Below are 24,106 nucleotides of genomic sequence, written 5' to 3'. Positions count from 1 at the left end.
GAGGAGCCGTGAAAGTTGTTTGCCGCTTCATTCATTTCATTCGTGTTTATCTTTGTATCTAGGCTCATTCTACTCGAGCTTTCCAGGAGTCAAGATCATTGGATGGAGCTTCATTTGTGTTATGTGGGTCTCTCTCATAGGTCTCATTCCTTTCCATTGACTTGCTTAAAAAGAAAAAGAAAAAAAAAACATCATGTGCAGTGCAGGATAAACAGGACTTTAATCCCGTGCACTTAGTGGTACAACCTATTCCACGAAAATCAACAAATTAAATCCTGTGTCCCCAACATTACCGATAGATATTAGATATTATTTTACTCTTTTCCTTGTGACCCAGGTGTCAGTTATGACTTGTGACAATTGTTATCCAAGTCGCCTTTTGATCATTGTGTGAACATGCTTAAGCAAGTTTTTGGGAAAATCAACCATGCAAAATGTAAAATATGAAGAGGCCTCATCCGTAGCTGAGTTGGATTGGTTTCATTTTCTTAAAAAATGTTTTATTTTTTTGCAGAGGATAGAGGTTAGAGGAGACAGAGCATGTAATGGTCCATATTGTATTGAATAGGGACGTTTACCAAAAGGAAGGGTAGCAGTGGTAAATAGTAATCTAGAACTAGAAAAGATGGCTCCCACAAGAATGATTCCTCGTAGGTGTGCTTAAGATTTTTTTTGAAGCAAACAATGCATTTTGTGAACTTTTAAGTGGGCAATCTCATAGGAAGTCCCACAATAACAAAAACAAATAGAGAGAGAGAGACGATGGTCCCTTAGCACAAGCCAAGGTGACCAAATTATTATAGTTCTTTTGTAAGGAATAATAATGTGATACCTCGAGCCCTGCCAATGCCAGGGCTAAATCTATCTCGAAAGATGAACATAACCATACAAATAGAAAGACAAGCATATGATAAATCCACCCCTCCCATACACGCCACATCATTCCTCTCGTGCTTTAACCAAACCAAACCTCTCTCATTTTGAACACAAATGCATGTCTTTGTCTATTTTTTTTCTTGCAAAATTCGAATCTCTCTTGATTGCTTCACCACAAGCATCATTCTGCTGCGTGACCCTCTCTCTCTCTCTTGTCCTCTTTGTATGCCCTGTCCTTATTGGTTTACTTTCCCGTACAATACAAGTATGCTGTACAGAGGAGTCACACCCAATCATGCCCTCTTTCACCTCACCGCACACTCAAATCCAAGTGCCAGATATGTTGTTCAGATTTCCCAAGTTTTCTTCCCTAAAAACACTTGTGCAATTACCAGCAATTGCAATTAGCATCCAATAAACAATAGAATATGATTATTCGAGGTGACAGCAAGAAGACAAAGTGGTGCTGACGTGGGACATTACGTTTCATGTTACCATGACACTTGCAGTTGCAGATGAGAGAGCTTCGAATGTTGTCGAGGTTTGAGTCTTTTGTTTGGGGCCAGTAGTGTAACCGTGTAAGTAGAAGAGAGGAAGCATTTTTTAGGAGTTGCCAGAGACAAGGAAAACTGAGTAGGACCTTACCACTACTACTTTGTGATGAGGAAAACTGATAACAGAGTTACTTCACAAGGTTCGTCTTCATGCTTTGGACAGCTTTGTTGTTCAGTCACTACTCGCTGTCACTGTGTTAGTATTCTTCTCAGTATACGCTAAACTTGCTGCAGTTATTTGATAAAAAATATCTTTTATTTAATTCAAATTATAAAAATAGGAAAATAAATTAAAATTAAGAAACTTTTGTGTTTCATTCATACTAAGAATGAATACAATGAACTGAGTCTTTTGATATATGAACCACTCAATTTTTCCATCCATTTTAGACATTTTGTTGTAAAATTTAGGTTCTGTTCCTTTCCAGAGAGATTATTCCAGAAGAAAAAAAATGGAAGGATTTGATACAAAATAATAAAGGATAAAGTGGTGTTATTTGGTATGTAAATTGAAGGATTTGAAAGTAATATTTATAAAAGATTGTGAATGAATCAACGTGACATGGATAAAAAAAATTAATGAATTAAAATGTAAAATTATAATTTTATCGTTAAATGAATATAAAATAAGATGTATTTAGCTAAAATTAGTAAAAAAAATAAAATGTAAATGTTTATTTCTTAAATTGAAAATTTTTAATTATTATAATAAATTGTTAATAAAATTAATATGTGCATGTGTGGGTCTTTGCCCTGCATTGTACACGACGAAAGAGAATGTATGCATAGAAACAATGGAAAACAAATTTAAATTGAAGCAAGGGTAGAAAGTAATTGCATATATTTAGAACTGTCTTTCTCTCCAAATTTTTGCTGAGAGAACTAACATTCACAAATCTCCTTTTTTTCTACCCTGAAACTTTGATCTACAAAATCCCTTAATTCATTTTAAGACAACTTGGAGTTGTATGTGAGAATTCAAGAAAAAAAAAATTCTTGGTAGAAGAAGTGATTGATCTAAAGTTAAATAATAAATGACTAAATTAATTTTTTAAAAGTAATGGATAAAGTTGAATACAAAAAAAGAAGTCAAAAAATTGTATTGAAAAATAAAAATAGAAAATCGATGAAAAGAATTCTTTCAACATAAAAGATCATAGACTTCAAAACACCACAAATGTATCAATTAGAGAAATGAAGAAAAAAAAAGACTCAGACACACATGTACCTGCTAAAATAAAAGGTTAATTTTATTTCTATTTTTTGGAGTCAATTAGTATATGGGTGAAAGATTTCAACTGAGGTATATTTAGGAGTTTGAATTAAAAAGTACTAAAAGTTGAGATCTTCCTTTTAGGATTTTTTTTGGAAGATTAACCTTTTCTTTGGCAGGTGGTGGATGGTAGAAGAAGGTGGAGAGAAAAAAAAATTAAAGTAAAATAAAAGGAATTATAAAATAAAAAATTTATATGTGACACTTTTCAAACTGTGTAAACCAATTTAAGAGAATACGTGACATTAAGTATTAAAAAAATATACAAAGCAAAAGAAATTAAAAACTTAAATATAAAGACGTATGGGATTCAGTTGGAGTGAGGGTAACCGGATTTGGTTTCAGAAATTCTTTCAACAGAGAATTGGTGTTATATGATCAGACACATCACTACAAAAATCAGTGTCTTTGTGTTAAACTTAGCTTGTTGTTTTAACTGCATTACCAATCATTTTATTCCGTATTTTCAATTTTTAAAAGTAATATTAGAGTTATATTTTCCTTCATCTATTTTCAAAATTTGATAAAAAAAATTTTCTTCATTAGATTTCGCTGATGAAAGATTTTTTTTATGATTTCGATTAAGATTTTTTTATTGGATTTTAAAATTTGATTAAAAATTCTTTTATCAGATTTTAAAATTTAATAAAAAAAATTATCTCCATCGAATTTCATGAAGAATTTTTAAAAATTTCAATGAATTTCAAAATTCAACAAAAAAAAATCAAATTTTTATTAAATTTTAAAATTTGATAAAGAAAATATCTTTTATTGTATTTTAAAATTTGATAAAAGATAAAATTCTTCGTTAAATTTTGAAATTGATGAAGAAAATTTTTTTCATCCAATTTTAAAAATCAATTAGAAAAAAATGAAATATAGGATTTTTTGACTTGTTGATGACAGTTTTGAAATTTTAAAAAACTTTAGAGATACAAAATAAAATTATTGGAGATACAAGTGTAACAGCCAACTTAGCATTGATGAATCTTGGCCCAAGTCTCACACTGAAATGGTTGAGATTGGGTTATTATCAACTTCTCTGTCAAGGGTGCTTTGCACCTCTCACATTTTTTTTTAATTTCTTTTTTCTTAAAATCACTCTGCACCTCCTTTAATATAGATATCAAAATCTGATTCATAAACTTTTTTAAATTTTATTTTTAGATTTAAAATTTAATAATAATCTAATCTAGTTTAAAATTATAATATTATTTAATATACATTCATATCTTAATAATTATTTAATACACATTTTTAAGATATTAAATGTATATTAAATAAATGTATATTTAAATAAATGTATATTTAATAAAATTTTTAAAAATGTATATTAAATCATTATTAAGATATAAATGCATATTAAATAATATTAAAATTTTAAATTAGATTAAATTATTATTATTAAATTTTAAATTTAAAAATAAAATTTTAAAAAATTATGAATCAGATTTCGAAATCTTAATAAAAGAGTTACAAAATAATTTTAAGAAGAAAGAGAAAAAAATTAAAAAAACATTTATGAAGGTTAGAAATAGAATAGTTGGAGATGGAGAATGAGATGTACAGGTAGAAGATGAAATATCCCTGTGTGAAATAAACCACATAGAGATTTTTAACCTTCTGAGTGAACTCAATCATCACTTGGTCCTGGACATGCATGCCCACATAAATACTATTTTTCATATTCATAATCCAACCATATTGAGTTTGAATGTCAAATCAAAATCAAACTCCTAATAGAGTACCTAATACTCTACTAAAGAAACAAGATAAATTACTCAACCTTTTTTATTTAGATTTTCTCTAGAAAAATGCTATTTTCACAACCTTTTTCAAAGAACCCTATGAAATTTTATTTTTAATAACAATGTACTTAAATGAGTAATTACTAAGAAAAAATATGTAATAAGAAAAAAATATTATTAGACACGAGGTTGTATAGTAATTGTATAAAGACATTGTATTTTACATTTTAGCTAAACAAAGATCAGACTTAATTAAATAAGAATGGTGAAATTAATGTATAAAGATAAGCAATTAAATCCTGAGTGAAAAATAAATTAATCGAAGGAAGAAGTGAGGTGATATGAAAAATGTTGGTGATGAAGTGAAGTGTTGGTAAAATAAGAGGGAAGAAAGGAAAAGAAGAGGAGATGTCCAAATGAAGAAAAGATTCGAAATAGAGATTTGAAAAGCTAGAAATAGGGTTGAAAGTGTCCGAAAGATGCTCCCTTCCTCAGAAATGGTGAGTGAGTCGCAATCTCTCAACCCACCAACGCACTGCTTTACCTCTCTTGAAACAAAATCTTATTCGCTACATTCTCTGATTATAATATCATTAATCTCTCACTCTGGATTAATTAGTGGCGTTCTTGATCCAGAAAAACCACAACAACAACATACAACCTTCGTTCGACAGGATGGTCTTTCGGAGCTCCACCTCCCTAATTGGCCTCCTGTCCCTCCCCATCCTCCTCCTCCCCCTCTTCCGCCCTGTCTCCGCCATCCGTCTAGGCCTCATCCACCGTCACTCGCCGGACCTCCCTCTCTTCCGGGAGGCCCCCGCCTTCCGCAATGGCCAGGAGTGCGGTTCCACCCCCGACCACGTCATCAACGTCGCCATGACCCTCGACGCCAACTACCTCCGCGGCACCATGGCGGCGGTCCTCTCCATGCTCCAGCATTCAACCTGCCCGGAAAATCTCTCCTTCCACTTCCTCTCCGCGAACGACGATGCTCCCGAACTCTTCTCCAGCATCAGGTCCACCTTCCCCTATCTAAACATGAAGATATACCGCTTCGATAGCAACAGGGTCCGCGGCAAGATTTCCAAGTCCATTCGCCAGGCCCTCGACCAGCCCCTGAATTACGCCAGAATATACCTCGCCGACACGATCCCGGAGGACGTGAAACGCGTGATATATTTAGACTCTGACCTGGTGGTTGTGGACGACATAGCCAAGCTCTGGGGCGTGGACATGGAAGGGAAGGTGGTGGCTGCGCCTGAATATTGCCATGCAAACTTCACGCTGTATTTCACGGACACCTTTTGGTCGGACCCCGCTCTGGCGAAGACGTTCAAGGGAAGGATGCCGTGTTATTTCAACACGGGGGTGATGGTGATGGACGTGGACACGTGGAGGAAGGAGAGATACACGGAGAAGGTGGAGTCATGGATGGCGGTGCAGAAGCAGCAGAAGAGGATCTACCATCTGGGGTCTCTTCCGCCGTTTTTGTTGGTTCTGGCGGGGAACATAAAAGCGGTTGACCATAGATGGAACCAGCATGGTTTGGGTGGAGACAACTTCGAAGGAAAATGCAGGAGCCTGCACCCTGGTCCCATTAGTTTGCTCCATTGGAGTGGGAAGGGCAAACCCTGGTTGAGATTGGATTCTAGAAAGCCATGCATCGTGGACCATCTTTGGGCTCCTTACGATCTCTATCGCTCTTCTAGACACTTTTTTGAAGAATAGAAAATGAATATATGAATGAATGAGTTTGAGGTGAGCGGGTTCGTGCACGAGAATTATCTGTTTGAAGGAGATAGATATATATATATATACATTACGTGAATGGAGAGGATCTGATGCATGAGATGATACATTTTCAGCTTCTGACTAGAAAGGAACTAACAAACAAACCCAACACCCTACGTTTAGCTTAGTAGCCTGGCATTGGATCGGAGTTGTAAATTCCTTTTGTCCTTTCCTTCGTTCAGTACTATTCTTTTGTTCTTCTTTTTCTTCTGTTCATAGTCATTCCACATCGGATTTCCTTCTCTCTCCTTTCTAAACACCTTCTTTTTTCTTTCGCTAAAACTATAATATATAATCCAAAAATGTTTTTTTAATAATTTTTTTAACAATTTTTTTAACATCATTAATCCATTTCAAATATATAAATCAATAAATAAAACAGTCAAGTTGTTAAAAGATTATTAAAAAAAATTAATACAGGATAATCCTATATAATCAACGTCGTATCAATGCTTATGATGTCAGCTGGTTTTTCAATCTTTTAATCGTATATCACACAAGCTTATGCGCATTTTTAATAACATACAAGAGTTGAACTTCATATATTATTTTTTCGAAATTAATTTCAGCAGCAAAAGATACTTTTGAATACAATCTTTAATCTAAAAATCATACATGAGGAATTCTAAGGTGGTAAGTCAATGCCATTCTCATTATACAACTTGTGATAACATTTCAAACACTCATTTTACGCTTTTCATACTATTTTTTCTTATTTTATTATATAAGTTTCTATATATCTATATATTACTTTTCTTCTCTCTCAATATGCAGCACATCTAAGAACCAAAAAAGATCTTTCAATTTATCTAAGAATACCTTTTAACAGTAAAATAACATAAATGTTATTGGAGATTTTAAATTTTATTTCATGAATTCTTTATGTATATTTTATAAAATTTTATTTAAGTCGTAATTTACTGTAATAAACTATTACATATTTTCGAATTCTTTAATTATGTAAAAAAATATATTTAGATATATAAATGTAGGAAATAAAATAAATGAAACCAAATGTACATTTATAAGCAAAACGGTTATAATTATATAAATTGAAAGGGATAGACAACACCCATCAAAACACGAACACTCATCCAACACCTATTAAACAATTTTTTTTTCCTGAATTTCCTTTTAAGAAAAGAAAAATATTGATGGACATTAATTAAAAAGCTGCATTGATATAATAAGGAAAGAGAGATAGAAAGAAAAATCAAATATTATGTGTAGATAAATTTCATATATATATATATATATATATATATATATATATATATATATATATATGTATATATATGGTTTTTGCACCAAATTAGGCAAATATGCCGTCTTTATTATCAAAATGGGCAAATTTTGACCCAAAGTGAAGTCGTAGGGGGTCAAAACGACTTCAATTGAAGAAGTCGTACCCCCTGCACGACTTCACATTGTTCATATGCACAGTATTAAAGTCGTGCACCCCAAAAACGACTTCTGGGTATGATAATCGATTACCACAATGTTGTAATCGATTACCATACCGTTTTTAATAAAAAAAAAAAAATTTGAAATCGTAGGGGGTTCACGACTTCAATAAGAGAAGTTGTGCACCCCCCAACACAACTTTACTTTCTTTTAATTTTTAACTTTTATTAATTAAAATCATTAATAATTTCTAAAAAATATTTTTAAATATATTTAAAATAATTAAAATTATAACTAATTAATAATAAAAAATTTCAATATTATTAAATAAATAAATTTCATACTTTTAATTATTTTTGTAATTAAATTAAATTTTTTATAAAAAAATTTCAATTAAATAATTTATAACTATAATTATTATAATTATCTAATTAAAAATTCAAAAAAAAAATATATTTTACTATAATTTATTGTTTTTAATTTTTATTATTATAGTATATTTTTTTACAAAATTATAATTAATTAATAATATTTTTTTTCATTATAAACTATTTAAATTAATAAAATTATTAAATATAAACTAATTAAATTAATAAAAAAGACTAAATAACTAAAATTGTGGAGGGGGTTCACGACTTCTTGTATTGAAGTCGTGCTCCCCCCGTACACTTTCACTTTATTATTATTTTTATTTAAAATGATTTATAATTTTTAAATTATATATTTAAATGTATTTAAAATATTAAAAATTATATATAATTAATATTTAAAGTTTCTAAATATTATTAAATAAATAAACTTATTTTTGTTATTAAATTAATCACATTTTTTTAAATTATTTTAATTAAATAATTTATAACTATTATTATTGTAATTACATAAATTAAAATGCATAAATAATTTATAATGAAAAAAATTATTATTAATTAATTATAATTTGTAAAAAAATATACTATAATAATTAAAATTAAAAAAAATAAATTATAATGAAATATAAATGTTTTTGAATTTTTAATTAGATAATTATAATAATTATAGTTATAAATTATTTAATTAAAATTCTTTTATAAAAAATTTAATTTAATTACAAAAATAATTAAAAGTATAAAATTTATTTATTTAATAATATTGAAAAACTTTAATTATTAATTAAATATAATTTTAATTATTTTAAATACATTTAAAAATATTTTTTAGAAATTATAAATGATTTTAATTAATAAAAGTTAAAAATTAAAATAAAGTAAAGTTGTGTAGGGGTGCACGACTTCTCTTATTGAAGTCGTGAACCCCCCTACGATTTCAATTTTTTTTTATTTTTTTATTAAAAACGATATGGTAATCGATTACAACATTGTAGTAATCGATTACCATACCCAGAAGTCATTTTTGGAGTGCACGACTTCAACACTGTGCATATGAACAGTGTGAAGTCGTGCAGGGGGCACGACTTCTTCAATTGAAGTCGTTTGGGCCCCCACGACTTCCCCATTTTCGTAATTTTGGTTGAATTTGCCCATTTCGGTAATATTAAAGACAAATATGCCTAGTTTGGTGCAAAAACCTATATATATATATATATCACTCTGTCTTAAATATTAAATAATAAAATTATATATTTTTTCGCTGAGTTACCTTTTTCTTCTTGCACTTTTTTTTAGTTCATGAAGATATGTTTTTTTTTTCACTTTTCATAAAAATGTTTTTAAAACATTCTTTAAAATAAACATGAAAAATATAAGAAAAATAAAATTATTTTTTTAATATATTTTTCGTTCCTATTAAGAAGTCTATGGACCCGAAGTGAAAGCATTGTCATTGATCATGTTTGTAATAAAGAGTTAATAAAATCAATATAGGTATTATAACATCAATGCCTACACCTAACACAGTTTAGTTTAGTTTATGTTTGTAACAAAGAGTCCATAAAATCAATACAGGCAGTACAACATCAATGACAAAAGCCTACACCTAGCACAATTTAGTTTGACTTTGATAATTGGGCACATCAATTTAATTTTATTTAGCTTTGATTTGGCTAATCTTCACTTAAGTCAGACTCAACTTAGTTTGATTTGAGTTTGACTTAAGTCCAACTTGACTCAACTTTATATAGATTCAATTTGGCTATACTTAAGATGAGTTCGACTCAACTCAACCCTAGATGAGTCAAACTCGATTTATCCTAAGATGTGTCAAATTCGATTTACCCTAAGGTGACAACACTATAAGATGCTATTTTGCTAATCTCACAATTTCTACCAATGTAATTATGAAAAAATTAAATCACATTAATATGTACTTTGGCAAGTGTATTTTTCCATTAAAAAAAATTGGTTAAATATGTTAAAAATAGGATCAAATCAACTAAGGAAAATAGGCAAACACCAAATAGATGTAGTTTTGTTCAAACAATTATATGTGTGAAATAATAATTAGAGGTGTTAATTTGACTCATGGCTCATTTTTCAGCTCTAATCTATTCTTGAAAAACCTTATTTTTTGAGGTTTCCTACGGGGCAAAAAAAAAGTTTTAGCTTTCAAAACTTCCTCTCAATTGGGTTAAGGTTAGGATTAAGGTAAGTTTGGCCTTACTATAAGACTTTAATTAGCTTTTAGAAACAATAGAATTTATATACACATGTAAAACTATATGTTTTATTAGATAGTATAATATGTTGTAATTTTATTATATTTAAATCAATATTTTCTACATCATACTTCCTATTATATTATTAAATAAAATATATAATATACAATTTAGTACAATAATTGATTATAATCTATTTATTAATTTTATAAATTTCTAAAAAAGAAAACTTATAGCATTTAATAAGTAGTACATAGTACATCATAAAGTTCCAAACATAACATAAGAAATATGGATTATGGAGTCTAGCCAAAATGTGAAAATATTGAATTAATTTTAATAAAATATACAATAAAGTTTTTTTATAATTACTAAATATATGTTTATTATATATATATATATATATATATATATATATATATATATATATATATATATATATATATATATATATATATATATATATAAAGAGAATAACCAATTGGTAGAATTTAAATATAAATTTAAGTCCTACATTAGAAAAAGAAACAATATATAATAAAAAAAATTCATAAATTTATTATCCATAAATTCATTATTTTAAAGTTTCAAATCTAGATGAATTTTTTCACAACAAAATTAAATGACTATCTTATATATTTTAAAGATACGTTAAGTCAGTAAAAAAAGTTAAATATGTGTAGTCGGTCAAGGATTTTAACATCCTATGTTGTTATGTAATTTTTCTATATAAGTCAGTAAGTAAATTTATTGAAACTTCTTACAAAATCTATGTTAGTCTGGTTAAAATGTTTGTATATAATATTTTGACAAATTAAAAATACTAAGATTTGCAATAAATTAAGAGTTATTGTATTTTTTTCTTGTATTCAAAATGAATATTTTTTCTAAAAGAAAGATCCATGACCTATTTCTGATCTACAAGATTTTTGAAGATATTTTAGTACCGTGAACTATTTCAATTAAGAGTTTTCTATTCTGTAAATTTTTCTGATCGAAACTCATGTAAATTAAAACCAAATTCTGTGATAAGACTAAATTGACAAGTCTAGTAATTGTATTTATAAGAAATAATAAATCAAAATAGTACAAATTGTGATAAAAAAGGTGAGTTGCATTAAAAGATACACTGAGACTATCTTAAAGACAAACCTTATTAAAATAGTAGGTAATAGAAGATAAACCTCTCTTCAGAGTTATCATATGATTGCAATAGAAGATGAATAAATCAACTTTCTTGATATTAAGTTTAGCAACCAATAAACAGTAAAAAGTGCTATTTCGTTGCCAAGAATGAAAAGGTTTATCAATTTCCTTTAACTTAAAGATAATTCCATAAGAAATATCTACTAGATGAAAAAAAAAAACAGATTCTTGTAATCATTTAAAAGGAATGAGAATTCTTTATAGATAATCATTAATGAATAAACAACAAAGAAAAAAAAGAAAGAGAAAAATAAATAAAAGAGCTATTTTCTTATAATAAGAAAAGGAATAGTTCTTATTATTCAGACAAAACTAAAAACTTCTATATAAAATATAAGCTGCTAATGTGAGAGGCACCTATAGTCTCATCTGTTTGATGAAAAATTATGCAACACAAGAAAACAAACTTGCGAAGTGTTCAACCATGTTATGAAAGCACCTTTCTACAGAAAAATAAACATTAATGATATATCATTTTGTTTCTATCTCATTTAATAAATATATTAAAAAACATGATTCAATAATACTCAAGTATCTTCCTCCTCATGCAAGAGTCCAAACCTACGTGTATTTAAATTATATTTACATATTATAACTAAATTTTAATAATTTGATAATTTAATTATTATTTTTTATTTTGTAATTTTTCTAATAGGAATATAGATTCATAATCTATGTTAATCCTATAAATATAATTAGTATTTTCCAAATAATACTAACTTCATAAACACTCACACTTATTTTATTATAAAATAGTCTAATTCTCTTACTGATTTGAATATTCAAGATCCAAATAAGAAGTTATATGACTTAACGGTTCCAAAAACTTTTGCTATACCACACCTCTAATGAAAATAATTTACAATATTCCTTAGGTGAAGTTTCAATGAGATAAAGCTATATGCTTGTGAAAGTTTTCCACATATAATTTTGAGAAAATTATAAGAAAATAAATGAATATAAACTGTGTACCCATAATACCTAATGTCATCAATTTGCCTATCATTAATGAATGATACAACCATTTTATTAAGCAATGTGAGAAGAGGTTTGGATTTAGGTTTAGGCACAAGGTTCAAAGGATCATTATCAAAAGTTAATGCACAACACTACTATATAAGTTTATAGTTAGTGGTTAGTTGTTCTTTCAATGTTGGTTTGGGCCAACAACTTGCTCAATAAGCAACTTGTCTTCATATAAATTATTTTATACTAATGTGCTGAAGTCATTATCAAATGGCATTGTCTAGGAAGATTTATGAGGCTTCTTTCACTCCACATTTTATTTTTCTGCACCTCCATACTGTCACTATTTTATTTGCTTCTCATCCTTCACCTCACATCTATGTCTCCTTCGCCTCATTTGTGATTCTTCCTTGCACCTCCTTCTTCCTCTTCTCATTTTCCTTCATTTAAGACCAGGGAGATAAGAAATCTTATTAATTTTGTTAGAATTGTGAAAATAAAAAACTCAACACAATTGAATTTTAAAATTTAACAAACAAAAAATAAATCTACATGTAATTGGATTTTGGAAATTAAGTAAAAATGAAATTCACACAACTTTTGAAATTGAATGAAAATAAAGGTCATACATAACAAGTTTCAAAATCTAATAGAAAAAAAAATCACAAAATAATCTAATTTTGAAATTAAAAAACAAAAAATGCTACACAATGTTTCATATGTTTTTCAATGAAATTCGTTTCAGTGTTTTTTCAATGAAATCAGGATTTGTTAAGGACTAAATAAAATTATGGTATCTCTCAGTGTTTTTTTACAATAGTTAATAAATATGTTATTCTATGTATCACAAAAGTTATTTTTACTATTATATATTAAGGGTGTTTGACAGATTAATTTTCATAAAGTATTTGGAACAAGATCAACTTTTGTTTTCTTACTTTCTGATTCTATTCTTATTAAATGCACTCATTTGTGGGAACTAGGAAAAAGAGGATTCATAAGTACCATTACACCCCAAATTGAGAAAAAGTAAGAACTTTGTTCTGAACTTAGAAAATATCAAAAATATGGATTCAAACATTCAGACATACTGCGTGTTTCAAGCTCAAGAAAGTATAAAAGAGAAAGTAATATTACCACGATTTTCCCAATATTGTAGTTAAGAAAATTACCAAACAACATATGTTAGTAACTAACTGTTTGCTCTCAATTATATCCAACAATACTCCATTCTGTTCTGTTCATGACACTCTCAACAGTTCTCAAGTTTCTTTGAACATGGTCGGCATAGTCATGTGACATTTTCTCAACATAAATCTTTCACCAGTAACAAAGAGTTATAATTGTAGTCATGTTAATCTTATTTTAAGCTTTATTTTCTCAGTTCCAAAAGACTACAGATATTTATCAGTTAAAAAAAATTCCGAGCAACTCTGAAATTTCACACTTGTTCTTCTGCACAAGTTCAGCAATGGCGAACCAACCATTAAAATGAACAAAATGAGAGAATTTTGTAACAGATGATTTCTACCATACTACAGTAACATTGCATTTAAAGTCCAAACGGCAATAAATATTCATAAATTCATGAACCCTGCCAACAAACCGTGAGTCACACAACCAAACTCTGACACTTGAGCATGCGAAGAAGAACAGTCTTGAGCAGAACGAAGGTTGAAGTAAAGCAGGTTCAAGTGAGAAAGGGACTGGAACAGAAACCAAAATCTCGGGTTTACATGATGTCTGTCCTCTGTTATTGTTTGGCATTCCATTGGGGAACAAAATGGTACAAAGCAAGTCCAAGATTAACTGGATCTGGTTTCTTTCTAACTTCAGAAAAATACAGTTTTCGTTTTTAAACTTCAGGTTAACTATGTTAAATTGAAGATGTAGTTTAAATGTTCTTAAGAACTTACACTATTAAATTGAGATGTGTTTGATTCCAATAGTTTTTTTTTTTAAAAATTAATCTATGTTCCGATGTAAGTAGAGACTAAATTCTTTTTCTTGAAGTACACATATCAAATGCATTGACTTTGCACAAGAACTAAGACTCCTCACCAAAAGTACAAACACTAAAAGCACATTTTTTGCCAGCATGATTATGAAATAACCAAATATAATAAAAATTTGGCTTCAACAGTCTAGTCTCCAATAGGGTCCAAGGACTCTTTTTTGGCAAGTTTGTAAACTTGTGTGTTAGACTTCTCTTTTCGAATATCAATGGCACATTTATTCACAAAAACAAGGGAAAACAAGCTTTAAACTAAACTTAGCGATAATGTAGAGAGATATAAAAAATAATAAATGATATTTGACTGTATACAAATTTTTTCCATTCATTTCATACAATTCTTTCTTTTTTTAAATACAAAAATTCACAGAACATAAATGTGTTGCACCCTCCCTTTCCACTAAAAAACCAAACTTTTGCTTCGAGAATTTAACTTCTCCTTTCTTTATCTCTTTACCCTTTCTTTCCAGTAACAAAAGCAGGTCCATAGAGATTTACATGATTAGAAGATAGTAATTGAGTACAAGCATATTTTAAATAAAAGTATAGTCTGAAGTTGGGTATATTGGGAGGATGGATTAAAAGAGGAAAAAAAGCTAGAAAACCCGTTTTCCCATGTTCTCTTCAGAGAAAAAAAAACATACATTTGGCACTGTAATTATGAGTGAAACATGTACAAAAGAACTTAACCACAGAATAATTGAGCAGAGCTAAGATCAGGAGTAAATAAAAAAGAGTAAATAAAAAAAAGTAAATAAAAAAAACGGTGTTTACCCAGAGAAAGCAAGAGAGCAGAAGGTGTTGATGATATAAAGGTCCTCGTCAGCTGAAATCAAATTGAAGAACTCGTTAGCTTTATCTTCCTTCACAACAGTTTCAAACGAAAACAGCGTATTGTTGTTTTCATTTTAAAATAGGCATTGGAATGGGAAGTTGCATCGAAATGCAATGCAATGCCTATTTTAAAAATGAAAATAGGAAAACCCTATTTTCATTCGAAAGGGATGCAGTGAGAAGGTAGGCAAGGCGGTCTTCAATTTGATATCAGATGAGGAGGACAAGTCGCATAGCTTCATCTTCTTCTCCCACAGATGCAAAACCCTAACCCTAACCACTCTCTCTTCAGATCCCATCTCATCCAACTTTCTGTTGTGTTCACTTGTTTCTACATCCACATAGCATCAAAATAAATAGCCTTCACAGCCGCTTCATTACGTCAGCCCTATCTTTCAATTATAATTTTTCCCACTACCTTCAACTTATATTTATATATATATATATATATATATATATATATATATATATATATATATATATATATATATAATTATAATTAACTTATTTTTTTTATAAATGATACTCTTCTTTTAAAAGATTGGTTTCCATATTTAATACATTTTCAATTCCTTTTAAATTAAATTTGCTAAAGTTGTATAAAAGAATAAAATGCATCAATAAATTATTTTTTTATTGAAAATACTTAACATTCTTTTAACATTTCATAAAAAGCAAGAAGAATTTAAAATTTGTAGATTTTATTTGATAGCAATTTTTAATTCGTATTGAGATTATATTTTAAATCTTTAAAAATTAATTCACTGAAAACAATAGTGTTATTTTACATTCTGATGCATAATAAATTTGTTATTTTGTACAATAGTAGTTTTTAAAGTTATAATATTGATTAATAATATGTACATAATTATTAAACTAAAATTCTAATACAATTAAACACCAGATTATTTCATCTTAATTGATAATGTAAAATATAATTTAGTGCAAAAAAAAATCCAAAATTCCAGCAAATGTTGTACACACAGAAAGTGTATTCCAACAAGATTATAATGTGAAGCAAAAAGACTAGTTCTCTAAACCAAACGACATTTCTCTATTTATCGAATGGACGAAAATTTAAACAATACTTTATTGCCTCAATAGTAGTAATCATACAAACTCATTTACTAGTTAAGATCATTTTCTCAAAAGTTTCACATGTTATATTTCTTACCAATATATAAAAAAACAAAAAAATATATTTTCTAAATTTGTACCCTCTTATCTGGTCTCGCAAAAAATAAATAATTTTAATTTTCTTTTAAATTAAGTGACATTTTTCACTTAATTTTATCTCTCTTTTGTTTTCCCCGTTTCCCTCACTTTCTTTCATTTTCCTGTCTTATAATCCAGCAAGATTATGTCTCCCAAATTATAGTTATCAGGGAATAAAAACAAAAATGCTAACTTTTGTGGTAAACATATGTGCAAATGTTTGCAAATTTCACGGTTACCCTATAATAACTTATATAAATGACAACTTTTATCAACTTAATCATTTTATTCAACAAAATAATATATAACATATTAAAGAAATTAAATAATTTAAAAGTTCATGAACATGTGATATAATTATAATAATGGTTTTTTCTTATATAATAAATAGTAAATTGTTTATAAAAATAATGTGAACCTCAAACATATCAATTAATTTGATTGTATGAAAATATAAAATAGCCATTATGTGAGATCCCGAAATTTTAAACATAATTAACGTGTCAAATCAGTAATTATTACACTGCTGAGTCACCTGTTCGCTTCCATGAAGGCGTCTCGTCACACGTTCAGTGCATTTAAAACGCACCAACCGCTGCATGCACGAGCGCCACTTGTCACGTTGGAAGGTTCTGAAATCAGAGTGAGTGTGCAGGTGTCGGATGGAGAGACGTTCGTCCGCTCGAACGAGGACTGAACAAAACTTGAGTTTCGAAAAAACTCTTCCTCTCACCTGAACCTCTCATCTCCTTCCTCAGAACCTCAACTCTTCATCTTCTCCAACTTCTCTCTAAAACATCTAAACTTCTCTCTTCTGTAACTTACCGGTTCCTTCTCCGATCACGTTTCAGAGCCGTAGGAACGTTCGTCCAGCTGTGATCTTCCTTTTGGACCGAACAGAGTTTGGATCGGAACTGGTAAGTTCTTGTCGTCAACCGTTTATCTTTTCTGGTTTCATGCGAACCCTAGTTTGGTTGCATGCATGGGTTCTAAGTCTGAGTTGTTCTGATTTTTGGTGTTTTAGACTAAGTGGAATTTGTTGAGTGAACCTGAGTGTAGAACGCTGTTAGAGGTCGAACCAAAACCTTGCATTTGGGAGTTCACTGCTAACCAGGTAAGGGGAGCTTAATAATTTAATTTATACCTGTATGTGGTATGTAAACCTGATATGAACTGAATGTATGAGATGTATGCTGGTTGAATATGCATGACTGAACGTTGCTGTGCTGAATGAATAAGATATATGTCGGTTGAAATGTATGTTATGGTTGAGTCGTGCGAATAGGTCGTATACATGCTTAGAAATGAGTGAATGTAAGTGAAATTTTATTATGAACTTCCCTATGATAACGTACGTCCGACATTAAACGGTTCTTGACCGTTTGGTGTCCTAGTAAAATTCTTTGAAATAGAATACTTTCATTTGGGAAGGATTCTGGTCGAGGATGAGTTGTGTCGATCTCACGTATAGAAATCGTATTGGGTAGTGCTCGGTCTTACACCAAGCGCTCCTACTCTTTTCTTGAACAAACCTTGACAATACAGATCATTCATCTATGTCGACCGACAGTGTCGATCAACCTTGTTAATACAGATCATCCATCTGTGTTGACCGACAGTGTCGAGCACCCTTCTTAATATAGGTCGTCCATCTGGGTCGACCGACCGTGTCAAGCACCCTTCTTAATTCAGGTTGTCCATATGTGTCGAGCAACCTTGTTAATACAGATCATCCATCTGTGTCGACCTACTGTGTCGATCATCCTTGTTAATACAGATCATCCATCTGTGTCGACCTACTGTGTCGATCATCCTTGTGACTACAGATCATCCACCTGTGTCGACCTACTGTGTCGATCACCCTTGTGACTACAGATCTTTCATCTGTGTCGACCTACTGTGTCGATCACCCTTGTGACCACAAATCATTCATCTGTGTCGACCGACAGTGTCGAGTAACCTTGATTAATACAGGTTGTCCATCTATTTGGTAATTGGTGCTATTCTGTTTTGGAACGGAGTAAATTCTTAGGTTTTGTTCTCCACGGTTGTCCTCATTATGAAGGGGGCTGAACGTCCGTCTCTTTTAAGAAAGTGGAACATAGAATGATAATGTGAATAAAAGGAAGTATTAAGGTGTGCGAACACTGTAAGAAGTGAAATGATGATTTTGGTATTTGAACGAGCGTTCCATGGAGGGACGACTCTGATGTTTATTGAATATTAAATTTTTGGTAAAGTATGACTGTGGATGAGTTAAGCCTCGCAGTCCATCCTGATGTTCCGTGAATACTATCTTCATGTAGAGGAAGTATGTCATGTGTGGGAACGGCAGGAGGTCCTTAGTCCATAAGTTAACATGGGCGACGTAAGAACGGACTGACCTCGAGTGGCAGCTGTTTGGTGTATCCCAGTTACTACACCACTCGGGTGCAAGGACGCTTGTAACTACACAGATTCATACAGTCCGGACGGTCGGTCTAGCATTTATATATATATATATATATATAGTTATGTTTTGGATGATGTTATATGTATTGAAGTTATGTGTTTTATTTAAATATAAATGTTGTAGTATGAATTTAAATTACTTAAGCTTACCCTGTGTTCTCTTCTTTGTGTTGTCGATTGTCTTTGTACGTCCGTCTTGTCCTTGCGATGATCATCCATGTGGATGGGAGCAGATGGAAGTGAGCTGCTGGAAGAGGCGCTGGCAGAGGAAATTTCGGAAGATGTCGATCCGGTTGAAGTAGGAGTTAAGGTCGAGCCCTAGAGTGCTCGACATGTGGTAGCCTTTAGTATTTTGTTTAGTCTTAGAATTTGGAATATCGCTGGCTGCACTACATTTTGTACTTTAAGCCGTTCGACGATTTGAACCTCGTATCTTTTTGTAAAGACTGCATTGTTTTAATGATTAATGTAATTAATTCTGATTATGGTTATCACTATATTTTGGGATGTTACACATTATATTAAAACTTCCATCCAAGTTAGATCGGTAAAATTTACTTTTCATAACATGCTGATAATAGTATATGTTTGTTGAGAGACCAACACTTCCTGTCAACTAATCCCATCCTAATTACAACTCCAAAAACATTTATTACTTTCTAAATGGCCACTAGGAGAAAGATTCAATAACATACTGTCTCCACAATACTCGACAAAGAAAAAAACACCATTCCAGAGTATTCCACATCATTTAGACATCCCTCGGTGGCCATTCATACTTAACTTTTTATTGTGGCTACATTTGGACACTTGCCAAGAGTATTCCACATAATATAGTCTCCAGAAGTAACCTGCTTATGACCAGAAATGATAAAAGACATGAATAGATATCACTCACTGAAAGGAGCAGAAAGTTTTGGGAGATTTATCATTTACCATATTCAGTGGGTTCGCTTAAAGTATGAATCAGTGGTTCTACATAAACAAAAACAAATCTAGTAAATATATCTATACCTGAGCTGAAAACTCCATAGGTGCTTTTACAGCTGGATAGATGCCCACCTACAAAATAATCAAATTATCAGACAGATAACAAAAGGGAGAAGGAGAGGGTTCCAAAGCGTAAAAAATTCAGTATGGTTAGATCAGTCCTCTTCTTCATATATATTTTGAAGAAAAATTAGAGATTCCATGGAGAAATTAGAACAAATATGATAAATAAACTACATGAAATGGCTGTGGAACAGCAAAAAAAAAGCGTGGAAACAATAAGTTAATAATTAATTATATACTAAACTAAAATAGCATAAACTTTTTGAAAATGAATCAATGTTGGATCTAAATTGCTTCATCGAAAAAAATGGCAGCAAAAATAGATTTGCAGACTCACAGATTTAGGATCAACGGCAATTCCAGATACTGATGCCCCAACAACCTTGAATGATACCTGTAATAATGAAAATATTAATATGATAAAATATAATCTTTACGGAATTAAAGACTTAAACACACTTTCAAGATATGTAGTATTAGTCTAATGAAATTCATATTTATCAATTTTAAGACAGTTTAACCAATATAAAGTCAATTTTCTATAAAGCTTTGACAGAACAAGGGTCAATTTCACATTTATTCAAGAAGTGCCAAGACTGGCACAGACAGCTAACACAAGAAAGAAAATAATAGATCAAAAAATAATTAAGAGATAAATGAGTAGACTATTACATAAGAAAGCACTAAATTACACAATATGCCAACAGCTATATGTTAGAGAAGAAACTAAATTCATAAAAGCCCAGTATTCCTAGTTAGATCACATCACGCAGGAGAAAAAAAATTAAAAACTTCAAATAATGAAAGCTAAGTAAATCTTGTAACAAATTTAACCAATAGAATATTTAAGAAATTAGAAAAAATGTGCAAAAGTAAATTACCATTTTTATTGTTAACATTATTATTGGACAATAGTAGGTCTAGTTATGTTAGAGGTCCAATCGGGCTGGGTTTGTGTGGGTGTACTGTATTTGTATATGGCCCACAGTAGTAGTAGAAATGGGAATATTCTGAGTCCTATTAGTTTATTATATTTTTTCTTTCCTCTTCTCTATCCAATTCCTAAATTTCAGCACTAAGAATCTGATTATATGACACGGAAATATAACCAAAAGCATCAACCAATGAAAAACCAAAAGAAAAAAAGTAAGAAAAAATGTGGATGCCTTGCTCAAAGATAAAAATGAAAATGAGAAGGCGCGTACTTTAGCATAATTGTATGCCTGCCAGCAAAATGGCTCCTCTAAATCAACTGGAGGAAGATCCTTATTCATTTTCTCCATCAAATGTTCTTCGTTAACCATGTTACTGGCATTCTCTGCCTCATTATCACTATCCTCGTCACCATCGATTCCAAAGGATGACATGGAGGAAGACAACCTTTGGTTTTTCCATGCTGCAAACTTGACAGTTCCAGGGAAGGTCACTTCAATACTTTTTCCAGTCAGTCCTCGGCCACTTGTCACAATTTTCCATTCAACAGAGTGCTCTGAAGTTGAAACTGTTCCCACAGAAGGAGTCCCATCCAAAGACACAATCCTCCTCCTAGGAAAGGGCATAGTCACGGTACAGAACTCCATTGTCAAAGGGGCCTTATATCCTTCCATTAAATGTAACTTGAATAGAAATGCGCCTTTGTCCTCAGAAACCATAGACAACTGATAGAATCCCTTTAAGGGGGGTCCAAGGCCACAAGTTGCCTGATAACGCATCAACACAAAATTACCTAACGGTGGAGAAAACATCACACCTTGCTTGTCCAAACCTTGATCTGAAACTTGAGCACAAGGATGATATGATAAAACTTCAAGGCTTGCTTTGTGCAACCCACCCAAGGGAAATGACACATCTGGCAACCCTTCCAAATCAGCTCGACAATTTATTTGACCAGAAACTGATATAGTATCTGGAATTTCATCTCTGTCATACAGAGCCGCGTGAATAGTCTCATGAATGGTAAACAATATTCTCTGCTTTCCTTTGTATAAATATGGTTTCCAAGCTGGCTGCTTTTGGTCCGAAGGAGGCAAATCCGTTGCAGAAAAACCATTGGCCTTTATAGTAAAAATATTGGAATAATTAAGGTCCAAGGGTGTGCCTGTATAAAAATGTGCATTGATAGAATAAATTTACAAGCACTAGGTAACTGACAGCTTAGAAGAAAATCCACTACAAAAATATGAGATGAGAAATACCATAATAAAAGGTACCAACCAAAGGGCATTGAACTACTGATAAATGTTCTGAGTGCATCTTTATCCAATGGCCTAGACCCAATTTTTGGAGCATCGGCTGTAACTGACCCTGGTACAGATGTACTTGAAGGGGATGGAGAAGCAACAGGTGGAGTTACAGGTTTTGCCCTGGAAGAAATGCCTATACTACCAGTGAGTGAATCAAAAAGCCCTCCAACAGAGGGAGCTGCACTTACAATCACTTCTGGTTCTACGGTGTCGCCGGTAATTAAGTCCCCAATAGCATGTGCTACCATAAAAGCCCTATGAAAATGAAAGCAAAAGTAGAACAAGATCTCTAATTAAAAGTACATACTATGAAGTGAAATCCCAACACCATCATACTGTAAACGAACTCTCTAGGGCTTGATGATACTACAAGTGTAATCAATTAAGATACATCCCAAAAAACATACATAGAAGCTGCAATGTAGAAGCACCAACTGTTGCAGGCTTCTTATATTCCAAAACAATACAAGAACGTGCGAAAATAAACGAAAACTGAAGCCATATTCTCACCCTCTACCCTGACCTTAAAGGGAAAGGTGTGAAAGGCCCATGAAATCTGCCAATACAAACTGAACAAAACCTCATTCTATATACCACTCCGTGGCACATTTAAAAAATGTTCAAGTAAATGTTTTCAAAATCACTTTCACGTTGACTCAATAAACATTTGAGAAGTAGAAAAAAAAATTAAATAATAATAACAACAAACCAACCTAAACCAACATGTACGAGATGATTTTTAGTCAGGAATGTTAGTGGCATTTGCAACTAACTTAACATACCCTGTTACCGATGGAAGATCCAACAAGAGGGAAGACAAGCCATCATCCATGCCAAGAGCAGTTCCACAATCAGATCTTTTACACAACCTTGCATATGCCCTTAAATGCCTAGGCTCAACCATTGGTAGAATAAGTATACTGTAAAGGCCCTTCGTGTGCAAGATTAAAGGCCACAACAGATTCTTGATGTCCTCCTCTTCTTTGTTAATGTAAAGACCGACAACATGACGAGTTATGGGATCATCCACCCAAGAATCTGATCCCAGAGTTGAATTACTCTTGCGTATCCCAAAACCTCGCGCAGATCCCTCCCTAAACAAATGCAGTAAAGTCACCCGAGAAAATGGTGAGTGGAAATTAACATGATGATTGAAACGAGATTTGTCTGATTGAATAAGCCGTTTACCCCTTTGGCCTCTTAATAATGAAATCGAAATCATAAATTGGAGTGTATAGAGTGAAATGCGAGGAGAGAGAGAGAAGAAAGTAAAGCAACCTATGCTTTCGGTCGAGAAAGGCATCAGTGAGGTCGGAGTTAGTGGGTAAGGAAGTGAAGAGTTGATCGGAGTCATTGCCGGCGTTGCAAGCAGCTCGCCAACGCTTCTCCACCACCGGAAATCTCCTAATGCATGAAAAGAACGAGAATTTGAATGTATTTTCATAGAGCGTGTTAAGATTTGGAGCGGAGAGAAGGAGAAGGTACCTTGAGAAAACGACAACGTCGAGGTTGTTCAGAATCCATATAGCTCTGATTTTGCATCCACTGGACATGGTTGCTACTCCGATCGTTCATTCCTCCACCCTTCTATATTCTATTCAAATTATCCCATCAGCTTAAATTACTCTCCTAACTATTTTCTTATTTTTTTTTAACTAGGTGTATAAATCATATACAAATTATTCCATCAAGAAACCTTGATACCACTTCTTGAATTTTTTAAATTTGATTATTTCTTTAAATAATATTTTGAGATGTAGTTGCAATTTCTTTTAAACTATCCAATACCTATAATTATCACATGAACTATTAAATCATTCATTATTAATTTTTATAAAGCATTTTTTATATGTAATATTGAATCAATTATTAAAACTTTAATTATAAG

At 31.2% G+C, this 24,106-nt stretch overlaps 2 protein-coding genes and 1 long non-coding RNA gene across 3 annotated transcripts; 1 reads left to right on the top strand and 2 right to left on the bottom strand.

Moving 5' to 3' along the window:
* Nucleotides 1–4,987: 4,987 nt before the first annotated feature.
* On the top strand, nt 4,988–6,449 carry LOC108340249 (probable galacturonosyltransferase-like 4). The gene has a single exon (XM_017577498.2). The coding sequence runs from the start codon at nt 5,127–5,129 to the stop codon at nt 6,177–6,179; it is 1,053 nt and encodes a 350-aa protein (XP_017432987.1). The 5' UTR covers nt 4,988–5,126; the 3' UTR covers nt 6,180–6,449.
* Nucleotides 6,450–13,751: 7,302 nt separating this feature from the next.
* On the bottom strand, nt 13,752–15,634 carry LOC128194946 (uncharacterized). The gene is made up of 2 exons (XR_008246419.1): nt 15,197–15,634; nt 13,752–14,238 (listed from the first exon to the last, which is right to left on the bottom strand). It is a non-coding gene; the product is annotated as an uncharacterized LOC128194946 (long non-coding RNA).
* Nucleotides 15,635–19,461: 3,827 nt separating this feature from the next.
* Nucleotides 19,462–23,862, bottom strand: LOC108334919 (AP-5 complex subunit mu). The gene is made up of 8 exons (XM_017570871.2): nt 23,704–23,862; nt 23,497–23,622; nt 23,001–23,312; nt 22,190–22,473; nt 21,181–22,073; nt 20,313–20,369; nt 19,937–19,984; nt 19,462–19,773 (listed from the first exon to the last, which is right to left on the bottom strand). The coding sequence occupies exons 1-8, from the start codon at nt 23,769–23,771 to the stop codon at nt 19,702–19,704; spliced, it is 1,860 nt and encodes a 619-aa protein (XP_017426360.1). The 5' UTR covers nt 23,772–23,862; the 3' UTR covers nt 19,462–19,701.
* Nucleotides 23,863–24,106: the final 244 nt, after the last annotated feature.

Source organism: Vigna angularis, chromosome 1 (assembly GCF_016808095.1).
Source record: "Vigna angularis cultivar LongXiaoDou No.4 chromosome 1, ASM1680809v1, whole genome shotgun sequence".
Taxonomy (NCBI): domain Eukaryota; kingdom Viridiplantae; phylum Streptophyta; class Magnoliopsida; order Fabales; family Fabaceae; genus Vigna; species Vigna angularis.
This window is presented reverse-complemented; position numbering and strand designations above follow the sequence as displayed.

Excerpts from the sequence above, each read along its gene's own strand:
- LOC108340249 (XM_017577498.2), top strand. The coding sequence starts at position 5,127 with ATGGTCTTTCGGAGCTCCACCTCCCTAATTGGCCTCCTGTCCCTCCCC.
- LOC108334919 (XM_017570871.2), bottom strand. The coding sequence starts at position 23,771 with ATGTCCAGTGGATGCAAAATCAGAGCTATATGGATTCTGAACAACCTC. Across the intron at positions 22,474-23,000 it reads GATCTTCCATCGGTAACAGG|GGCTTTTATGGTAGCACATG; the intron begins GTATGTTAAGTT and ends TCATTTTCATAG. Across the intron at positions 20,370-21,180 it reads AGGCATACAATTATGCTAAA|GTATCATTCAAGGTTGTTGG; the intron begins GTACGCGCCTTC and ends TCATTATTACAG.